Raw genomic sequence first — 12500 nt, forward strand, 5'->3', positions numbered from 1 at the left:
ACATAATCACAAACATGTACCACAAACCCACAGACACTCAACGATACCTCCATTTCAAAAGCCACCATCCTAAAAACTGTCTAAAATCAATACCCTACTCCCTAGCATGTAGAGTCTGCACCATAGTAACAGACAAACACCTCCGTTCAACTAGACTGAATGAACTACAAATAACACTGCGGAAAAGAGGATATCCACTACCACTAATACAGAAAGGTATTGAACTGGCTGAAAAAATTCCAATAGACCAACTAAGAACCCCAAAAGAACACAACAAAGAACAAATTCTAGCATATGTCTCTACACACAACACAAACAACCCAGAACTATTCACACAGATAAAAAAAAACCTTATCCTCCTCAATCAGAACGACAAACTAAACAACATACTTAAAACAACAAAAATAATAAAAAGCAAACGCCAACCCAAAAACTTAAAACACATCCTAACTTCCTCAAAACTCGTCCCACATACTACAAAAGGAGTTACAAAATGCAACAAACCGTGATGTGGAGTATGTGACATAATAATAGAAGGTAACACATACACATTCAAAAACCCAGCACAAACATTCAAAATAAAAAAGGATCTAAATTGCACCTCCAGAAATGTAGTATATGCACTAAGATGCACAACATGCAACAAATCCTACATAAGCGCCACCAAAAATTTCAGCAATAGAGTGGCCTTACATAAGAGCAACATCAAAATTGCAGATAACAGACACCTCTATGTTTCAAAACACGTACACACATGCAGTGGAAACAGCTTCAAAATAATGCCAATCTTCCAAACAGACAATTATTTTTATTTACTTACACAGGAAAAAAACTTTATCACCAGTTTCACTCCTGAACTGAACAGAGCCTAATATCATCACACAAAGACATGAAATGCAAGGTACACTCGCATGCACACCCATACACATACACACCCACACATAAATCAGAACCGACACATTAAAACACACACACGTGCGCGCATACAACCACACACAGACATAACACCCCTATCTCTAATACAACACACTGAACAATACCAACCCTACTTAACCTCGAAACCAACAACACTAGGAAACACCTAGAACCATAGTATGATATCTGTTCCAACACCTTGCTCCCTCCTCAGTAAGTGGAGGAGAACCCCCTCATGACTGAAACAACTATCATCCCTTCTATCATCCCCCTCCCATACCTATACCCCCTCCAATACCCCCCCCTCTGGGGAACAAAATCTTCCCCACACTAGGAACCGATCCTGGGTCTGGCCATACCCACATGGGGAGACAAATAAATAGAAACATTAAAAAATCCCCTATACATATTTTAAATACACCCCTCTTTCTAAACAAACATAATATAAGGGATACCCGAAAAGACTAAAACGAAAAATCACAATACTAAAGTCAAAGAATCCCCAAAAAAAATATCAAAATAGGATGAAAGCACCCCTACCCTTATTTCAGAAGAGCTAGTCCCCCCACCCCACACATACACATTAGTAACGACTATACATATATACATATATATATATACATGTATATACATATATATATATATATACATATATATATATATACATGTATATATATATATATATACATATATATATATACACGTATATATATACATATATATATATACATATATATACATATACATATATATATATGCATATATATATACATGTATATATACATATATATATATATACATATGCATATATACATATATATACATACATATATATATACATATATACATATACATATACATATATACACATATATATACATACATATATATATATACATATACATATATACACATATATATATACATATTTATATACATATACATATATATATACATATATATATACATATACATATATATACACATATACATATATATACACATATACATATACATATATACACATATATATATACATATACATATATATACATATATTCATACATATACATATATATACGTATAAATATATATATATACATATAAATATATATATACATATACATATATGCATATATATACATATACATATACATATATGCATATACATACATATATGCATATATATATACATATATACACATATATATACATATATATACATATACATATATATACATATACATACATATATATCATATATACATATACGTACATATATATATATACAGATATGTACATATATACATATATATACACACATATATATACACACATACATATGTACATATATACATATATATACACATATATATATACATACATATATATTTACATATATACATATATAAATATACATATATATATACATATGTACATATATACATATATATGCACACATATATACATATGTACATATATACATATATATATACACACACAATGATGATTGCAACGTCTTGTCAGACGAGTGCCACTCCCTCAGACATTTAAAATCCATGAGCCCAAATGCCTCAGGCAGTATTTTTACAAAGATGATATTACAGAGTCTTAGCTTTGTACGACAGCTAAGTCTCTCCATCGGTTCAAAATGTTGAGATCCAGCAACAAGCAAGAGCAAGATAGCCAGCAACAAATTAAACTGCAGACCAGCTTAATGCGGGTACTGGTCTCCCGCTTTATGGTTTTTTAAATCAGAGATTTGCTTCTCCTAGAAAGTTTGCCTTCACCACGGCTTAGGGGAGCCCTCTCCACCCCAGTACACATATACACACACACAAATATACACGGTGCTAGTTGGCCGTTGACCCAGAAAAAGAGTTCATTCGCCCTTTGGAAGGTCTTCTTTTTAATCCTTCAGGGAGACTAGCCGCCCTCCTCACCAAACTGGTGTGGGAACCAGTTTAGTTGCCGGTGACCCGACCATGAGGCAGGTAGTACTGGGTTACATGGTACTAGTAGCATATGACATGACCTGACACATATATACATATATATATACATATATATATATGTACATATATACATATATATATGTACATATATACATATATATACACACATATATATGTACATATATAGATATATATACATGTATATACACACATATATACATATATATGTATGTACGTATATTCATATATATACATTGATATATACATATATACACATATACATATATATAAACACATATACACATATATATACATGCATGTATACATATATATACCTATATATACATATATATACACATATATATATACATATATATAAATATATATTGATATATATACATATATATACATACATATACATATATATTAATATATATACATATATACATACATATACATATATATTAATATATATACATATATACATACATATACATATATATTAATATATATACATGTATGCATACATATACATATATATTAATATATATACATATATATAAATACATACATATATATATATACATATATATTAATATACATATATATATATATATTAATATATATACATACATATATATACATATATATACATAAATATAACTATATAATCATATATATACATACATATATATTAATATATATACATATATATATACATACATATACATATATATTAATATATATACATACATATATACACATATATATACATACACATATATATACATATATATACATACATATACATACACATATATATACATATATATATATATAACTATATATACATATATAACAAAGTAAGGGTGTGGGTACGTTGATGCCCCCCCCCCCGTTAGGAAGAAAGGCAAAACCACTTGGTATCAAGTTGTTTATTCAAGAAACCTGAGAACTCTGTGTGTTAAAGGTTAACAAAAACTGTATTTACTGTTTATTTGAGTTCGATCAGATATTGGAAGCGAGCCATTGTGTTATTTTTGTAAATGATAATTTAGATTATGGACTGAGAAATGAATTTCTAAACAAAAAAGAATATCTGCGTTATGTTCAGAGGGCGATATAATTGTTTATCTATATATCAACAAGTCAGATGGACAAAAGAGAGAATACGCACAAAAGAGAGAAGACGCAGGCCTTGTTTGGAGAAGAGATGCACAGAGAGGAACACAGTCAAAGCAGAGTTGGCTCTTGACTTGACACATTTCTTCAGATACCCAAAGACCGACACCCCACAAGGTTACAAGCTGATGCCTTGGACCATATTCTTAGCATAATAACACATCGCTTCCTTCTGGACTCTGAAAGAATTATAAGAACTGTACTGTTTTTTTTTGTTAATATATATTTGGTGCACAATCGTTTTATCCTGTTTTTTTTTCTTTTACTACACAAAAAAATCCACGGCTCTCTTTCGACGACGTTCGTCGTTAAGAGGGTACACAACGAATTGGTCCAGGATTTATAACTAGACGATCAACCGATAATTCGGTCACTTCCCCATACCAGTAACTTTAGACGGCCAAGACTTATCACAGGCAGTGGAAGGGTTCTGAGGTCGACGATCGTCCTCAACCGACTGCTGCAAGAGTGGGGGTTACATTTGGTGCCGTGACCAGAATTATCAAAATCAGGAAGAAGGTCTGTTAGCTAACCAAAAAAAAAAAAAACAAACAAAAAAAATACAGGTGGTTTACTGTTTATAACAGGTGGGACCTCCAAACAAGCGAGTCAACAAAAAGCAGCCCAGAACCAGAAATATCTTGGCGATCAGGTAGGAAAACCACTATTTTCATTCTTTTCACTTCCTTTTTGCTTTGTCATTGTTCGTTTTTGGACTTCTTGTGGGTTTTTTCAAAGAGCGCTTAATTTTTTTTTAATATGGAATCTACTAGGGCTGCAGAGGAGTTGGGTCGTGGGATTGAACCCCAAAACTTAATGTAACAAGATCCAGAATTCCTCTGTTCACAGGTTTGGCTGTGGAGTTGGGACCCTGGCTCAAAGCAATAGAAAAGAAAGGGCGCATCTATAACCTGCCGGGGGCCAATATGATCTTACTGGCATATGACTATACCGAGGGCGTTGCCTCAGAATGGATTGGGGAGTATTTGGATAAGTACAGATCCCAAACCAACTGGGAGAGGTTTGAACATGACATCCAGCAGCACTTCGGCAGTCACTCGAGCCGAACAGAGGCAGCTCGAGCGCTGATAGGGGTGAAGCAGAGGGATGGAGAATCCATTGCTCACCTAGAGGGACGCATGAGCGTTCTTGCTAAGTTAGCCTACCCGGATCAAGATCGGAGAAATGATTCGGCTACCCAGGCTTCTTCACAGACGCTTTGAGTAATTCTCTGTTGCGTGAGGACATGGCAAGGGCAGAACCTAACACGTTGGAGGAGGCCTTTGCACAGGCTCGACAAGCTGAAGCTCTTCTCCAGAGATTAGGAAAATTGGAGGAGAACAAGACAGACTGGTTGAAGGTCTGCTACGGATGCGGTCGACGAGGACACATCCGAGCAAAATGCCCTGAGCTTCAAAGTTGGGAAGAAGAAGCCACGAATCCAGAACACCGGGACTTAAGGGTAGGGGGAAGATACTTACCCCATCCTAGCTTTAAGAGGGCTCTATTGTGCTTTGTTTGCCAGAAAGAAGGGCACAGGGCACATGAATGTAGGATTAAGGACAGAAACAATCCACCCAGAACCAAATTAAAACCCAGGAAGACCCCAACAAAGAAATCTTTAAACTAGTTAGGGTCGCCCCAGTAGCGAAAGGGCGGGTGACCCCTAGGAGAGATAGGAATGTCCGGAAAAGCATAGATGGGGCTTTAAAATTAAAATGCTACAATTGTGGAAAAGAGGGGCACTATAGTTATCAGTGCAGAGACGGGGTGCACTGTTTCAACTGTGGCCGCCCGGGACATTCAAAGAGGGCCTGTATATTGAGACCTAAGTGTTTTAAGTGCGGCAGTGAAGAACACTTAATTCGGAGTTGCAAGGCAAAGGGGTTCGTACGGTGTGACGAGTGTAAGGAAAGAGGGCACACCGCAACTAGCTGTCCATTTAGGAAGAAGGAGACATGCCAGGGGTCGGGAAGAGCGGGCATTTATGGGACAGTCGTAGAAAGAGGAAAAGTAAAGTTAAGAATCCTTCGGGCAAGGATAGAGATGAGATAAAGTTATGTCAAATATGGTCCGAAGATGACAAACTCACCTGCAACATTGAGATAGAGGGCAAAACGTTCAGAGCGCTGATAGACACCGAATCGGAAGTTTCAGTCATTAGTTCTTTAGAGTTGCAAAGACTAAGACTCCCCGCCGACCGATTTATGTCGACTAAGGTGAACGCGTTTCAAGCAGATGGGGGTAGATTCAGATTAGATTGGATGCTGGAAGTAAAGATAAAGGTGGGGGAGACCGAGACATCCCACACACTGTATGTAGCATCAAAAATGACCCACGACGTGATACTGGGAGGAGACTGGCTTAGACAGAGGAAAGCCATATTAAAATTTGACCCTCCAAAGTTAGTCCTTGGGGAGGAAGAGATTATTTTAGGTAGCACGATGCTCGCTCGAGTGGACCTTGTGTCTCGTGAAGATTTAAAGATTCCACCTAGAACGGCGGTGGCGAGCTGGGGTGAGATAGAAGGGGCTATAAGGGATAAAGAAGCCATTTATCAGGTGTTACCCCTTCCCCACATAGAAGAGGACGAGGACGTGACAGTGTTACCAGCATTAGTGCAGGAAGGTCAGGTGCAGAATTTTCCGGTAGTTGTAGCAAATACGAGTCTGAAGACGGTTAACATTAAATCAGGAACTAAGTTGGGCAGAGCTTCAGTGTTAACATTAAAAACTAGGGTGAGGTGTGAAGAAATGCCTGTAGAGAGTGAAGCAATTAGTGACAAGGTAGAATTAGACTGTCCTGACCAATACCGAGAGAGATTAGGAAGACTATTTAAAGCTAATAAGCGAGTGTTAGCTAAGTCCGATAAGGAATTAGGTAATATGCATGCAGTAAAAATGTCGATTGACACAGGAGACCACCAACCAATAAAGATGAGGCCGTACAGAACGCCTATTTGGAAGAGAGAGTTGGTTGAGAAAGCAGTGAAGGAGATGGGAGAGGCTGGTATTATTGAGCCATCTCAATCACCTTGGGGTTTCCCAGTAGTAGTAGTAGAGAAAAAGGATGGGGGAAATAGATTCTGTGTAGATTTTAGAGAACTTAATAAGATAACAAAATCTACTGCTTATCCTCTGCCCTTGATGACGACATTTTCGCGATGCTAGGGAAAGCTACATATTTTTCCTCCTTAGACTTAAGATCAGGTTACTGGCAAGTGGCAGTAAATGAGAAGGACAAACCTAAAACGGCTTTCTGTTGTCACATGGGGTTGTTCCAGTTCCGTGTCATGCCATTTGGGCTAGCAGGAGCCCCTGGTGTTTTTCAATCATTAATGGCAATAGTGTTGAGAGGATTTGAACATTTTGCCATGGCATATTTGGATGACTTCTTAATATTCTCAAAAACCCCGGAAGAGCACTTTAAGCATTTACAGGCTGTGTTAGATCGTGTGAAATATCATGGCTTGAAACTAAAAATAGAAAAGTGTCAATTTATGAGAAAAGAGACTAAATATTTAGGATTTATCATAGACCAATCTGGAGTAAGGCCAGATACTGATAAAGTAAAGATTATAAGGGCAATGCCAGAACCTCAAACAGTTAGACAAGTTAGAGCATTTATAGGAACTGTAGGTTATTACAGAAGGTTCATAGCACGGTTCTCTAGAATAGCTATACCACTAATTAATCTAATGAAAAAATATGCTAGGTTCAATTGGACCGAGGCATGTCAGAAAAAGTTAAAAGTGGAACTGACATCCATTCCTTTATTGATTTATCCCGATTTGAACAAGCCTATGGTCCTATATACGGATGCTAGTGATACGTGTATGGGAGCTTGCTTGACTCAGCCGTGTGAAGAAGCAGAAGCTGTAATCCCGGGAATAAAGGATGAAATGCCTATCTACTTTCTCTCTCACAAGTTAACAAAGACCCAACAGAAGTGGCCCGTGATTGAAAAAGAGGCTTATGCCATCGCGTACGCTTTGCAAAAGCTGCATTTTTATTTAGCGGGTGCGACGTTCGTAATAAAAACTGATCATCGTCAATTACAGTACTTGTTCGATGCTGAATGGAAGAATCGAAAGGTGCAACTGTGGGCTATGCAACTGAGTGGCTACTGTAAGATAGAATACCTGTCCGGAAAAGAGAACACATGTGCAGATTTATTATCTAGAATTCCCGAAGCGGTAGGGGAATAAGCTGACGCTAGTGATCAGAATCTAGTTAATGATAATAACTATAGAATCTGCGTACTCAACTCTCAGCAATTGCAGAATAGGAGATGGAAGATGAAATAGAGCCAGAAGAAAATGACTCTCAAGAAGACGATTCCGATAAGATTGCGTGGAAATCGATAGACCTGAAACTACTTAAGTTAGAAGCGAGCAGGGACAAAGAGTATAGTGAACTTAAGAAATCACTAGTAGAAGGGAAATTACCACTTTCAAAATCGAGAAAATACCTGTTGGAAGATGATCGAGTGTACTATGTAAATGGGGAAGAAAAGAACCCAATGTTACGCTTGTATGTCCCGGATGGTCACGTGAGGGCCAGTGTAGTGCAGGTAGCACATGACGGGTTAGGTCATGTAGGTATTGATAAGACTTACTCGATTTTAGCGAAGAAATACTATTGGCCTGGTATGTATAAACATATCGACTCCTATGTGATGGAATGTGTCACTTGCCAGAAGCGGGATGTTAAAGGCGCTAAGACACCCCTAATGGAGACTGATATTCCATCATATCCATTTGAGAAGTGGAGCATGGATGTCTCAGGGCCATATAATAGTAGTAACAAGGGAAATAAGTATATAGTCAGCATGGTCGATTGGTTAACTAGCTGGGTAGAGGCATTCCCGGTGCAAAGGAAGGATGCACAGACCATGGCGGAGATACTTATGAATGAAATTTTCCCTAGGTATGGTGTCCCACGTATGTTAGTGACAGACAATGGCAGAGAATTTGTAAATACCACTATAAGGGAGGTGACGGGATATTTAGGAGTGAAACATATCACCACCTCTCCATACCACCCCCAGAGCAATGCTAAAGTAGAGAGATTCCATAGGTTTTTGGGAGATACGCTGTCGAAGTTATCAGAGGACGAAGTCGAAAATTGGGACTTGTTCTTGAATCAGGTCTTAGCAACGGCCAGATTTTCACATAACGATACGACTAAATTCTCTCCATATTACCTGGTACACAGTGTTACCATTAGATAATCTTCTACTACCAAAAAAAAGGTATACTGGGGAAGAAAATCATAAAAAAAATGATCGAGCAGCAGCATTCTCTGTTTGGTGAAGTGCGTTGAAGGATTAGCTCAACACAGAAAAAGCGTAACAAAAGAGTCAACGATGGAAGGGTTAAGAAAACATATGGAGTTGGCGACCCGGTATACTACAGAGCACAGGTTAGAAAAGGAAAATTAGATCCTAGATGGAAACCGTACTATAGGATAGTAAAACAAACGGGACCGGTAACATATAAAATATGGGATCAACTGACAAATAAAACGAAGAGGGTTCACACGTCAGATATCTGTGAAGCCAATATTAGGGAGTGGAAAATGCCTAATATACAGACAGACCTGTAAGGAAAGCCACCCTGATAGATCCGGAAGGAGATCGGGAAGATACGGACAGGTGGGCTGATGATGAGATAGCAGATGGACGGGAGTTAGAGGTAGAATTTGAGGTAGAGAATACAGACTTGCTGATGGAGACAACAACTACGCCCCCAGATTCAGAAGGTTGGGAATCTGAAGATGACATTCCATTGTCAGTACGGAGAGATAGGGAAGCTGGTAAGGAGAATAGGGCTGATGAATCAGAGAGCAATACGATTCTGTCGACACAGCCCCCAGAAGTAATAGGCGACGTGATGGGACCTAAACTTCTGAGAAGCAGCATAAATCGACCCATCAATGTTATCTCAAAACGAGGGGAAACGAAAGATAGTTATAAAGAAGATGAAGACAAGTCCAATTAATTCTATCGTAAAGTTATTTGGGGAACGAAATTGAATAATTGAAATAAAAATTGAACAAATAATAAAAGAGCTCTACTATGTGTACTTGTATGATGCGTCGTCTGATAGTGATGATGGTAATGATGGCTGGTTGGACAGTAGCGCTGCGCCACACACACAGCACAATATCTAAGAAGACCAGCGAGGTGACAATTACGCACTCTAAGTGGATCTTGACATTCGTCATCGATCTAGGAGCATATCGGAAGGTTGAAAGGGAACTAGAACACGAAGTTCACTTAGCGACGGACTTAAATCGGCAATTGCAGAAAAATCAATCAAAACTTGGGACAGATTCCGATTCAGCATTATTTGTATCACTAGGAGGACGATTAGTTAAGATGAAGCAAAGACTCCGATATGTTGGAGGATATTTCAGGGATATTGGATTATTGGCAACAGAAGGGACCCAAAAACGAGTTAGAAAGAGATCTATACTACCTTTCGTAGGTAAAGCACTACACGTATTATTTGGTACAGTATCAGAAAGTGACACAGAGGCATTAAGAAAACATAAGCGGTTTAGAGGAAAATCAACAGAAGATAAAGCACGTCGTAAGGGAAAGTTTATCGATAATGAACGTTACTAGATATGAACTAACAGAACATAGACAAAGAATCAACTGGCTATTTCGTACGGTCACAAGCCTAAACGGAAGTTTGACTTTTTTGGCTAGAAGAATAAGTACCGTAGAGGCTGTAATTGGGCAAATACTGAAACTGATGATGATGACAAACCAACTCGACTCATCAATTCAGTTATTGACATTGGCGATGGAACATGTTAGGACACAATTAGATTTACTTTCATTAGCGCACATGTCACCGAGCATCATACCTCCCAAACACTTAAAAACAATACTCGGGATGATTCAGTCAGACTTGCCGCATGCTTTACACTTACCAGTAGATCCAAAGAAGAGTCTATGGGAATATTATAAAGCCTTAAGTTGTGCACAATTATGCAAAATGATAAGATTTATGTAATGGTTGAGTTACCTTTGTTGAGTGGAGATAGCGATTTCGAGGTGTTTAACGTAATTAACTTACCGATACCGTTTCCTAATAACGTCACTGGGGAGGGGGCAGTAGCAAGATACAAAGTTGAGACCGAAGGAATAGCTTTTAACCCCGCCCGAACCAAATTCATAGTGTTGTCGTCTAGCGAAGCACTAGCATGTAGCATGAATGCACTGAAAGTTTGTGCAGTAAAAAGTCTCATCTATGCAACCAACGGACACAACTTATGCGTCGAATGAAGGTAATGAGGAGGGAATCGATAAATACTGTGGAGCAGAGGTATCGATGGATACACTCACCCCCCAAGCTATACATCTATCGGATGGTGTTTGGGCAGTGGCCTCAACTAGTAAGCAAAGGCTGACGAAAGTCTGCAAGGGACGGCAACAAGGTGAAGTACTTATTCATCCACCTATGACCATTATAGATCTACCTATGAGTTGTGCAGCAGTCGGCCCAACTCTGGAGATCTTGCCATCCTATAAACTGACAGAGAAGTTTGAGCTCCGGAATGACTTTCTGTCATTAATTAAAATACCGCATGTAAAGTGGTCGGAAGTATGGACCCCTATCACTATCTACCGAAGATAGAAGCTCGCGAAATTCCACCTCTTCTGAGACTGGTCGGAACGACCGTTATGAGCGAGTTAGTAGATGAGTAACGAACAGTGAAGAGTAATAACGAACGAGAAAAATGGCGATGGGAAGAAGTAAATAAATGGTTATATCCTATGATAATCATCTTGATTGTGATGATGATAATAGCTTTTCTAGTGTATGGGAAAAGGAGAGTAAACCACATCAATAGCATACTAAGGGCTAGAAAAGATGCTAATAAAATAGATGAGGATGAGGGTACCCTTCAATTAGAGCGGTTAAAAGGAACTGTCCATTCGATGTTTGAAATGAATAGGGATGAGCATGAAGTGGAGAACACTATCGTGGTTTCTGATAATACCACCAGTCCTGATCAATCTGGTACAGAACCGGGACAACCAACAAACCCCGCGTCTAATACCCTACCAACATTGGAGATCCATATGTGAAGAAGACTGGAGCTGGGTAATCAAGAAAGCTCCATGGAATGGAATCCGGACTTAAAAGCATAAAATGAACTAAAGGCAGATTTTAAAAAGAAAAGAAAAAAACACGAACTCTAAAACAAAACTTTTTTTTCATGTGCCTGAAAGATAAAGCTTTTAGGACTCTTATAAAATCGTAACGAACTGAAGACAGATTAAAAAAAAAAACACGAACTCTGAAAGAACACTTTTTGCATGCGCATGAAGGATAAAGATTCACAAAAAAATTTTTTATTTTATTAACCAAATAGCTAACTATTATGAATTGTACAACCACAGAGACTCCCTAGTATTAAGGCCCTGTAA

General features: G+C 38.0%; 1 protein-coding gene across 1 annotated transcript in view; it reads left to right on the top strand.

Moving 5' to 3' along the window:
- Window positions 1-12500, top strand: part of LOC145247357 (uncharacterized) — a 173614-nt gene that overhangs the window by 35698 nt on the left and 125416 nt on the right. Inside the window, exon 3 of the mRNA XM_080109036.1 lies at window positions 4640-4704. Coding sequence (XP_079965162.1) covers window positions 4640-4704 — 65 coding nt within the window. The remainder of the gene's footprint in view (window positions 1-4639; window positions 4705-12500) is intronic.

This window comes from Euprymna scolopes, chromosome 25 (assembly GCF_053919585.1).
Source record: "Euprymna scolopes isolate OS-2025 chromosome 25, ASM5391958v1, whole genome shotgun sequence".
Taxonomy (NCBI): domain Eukaryota; kingdom Metazoa; phylum Mollusca; class Cephalopoda; order Sepiida; family Sepiolidae; genus Euprymna; species Euprymna scolopes.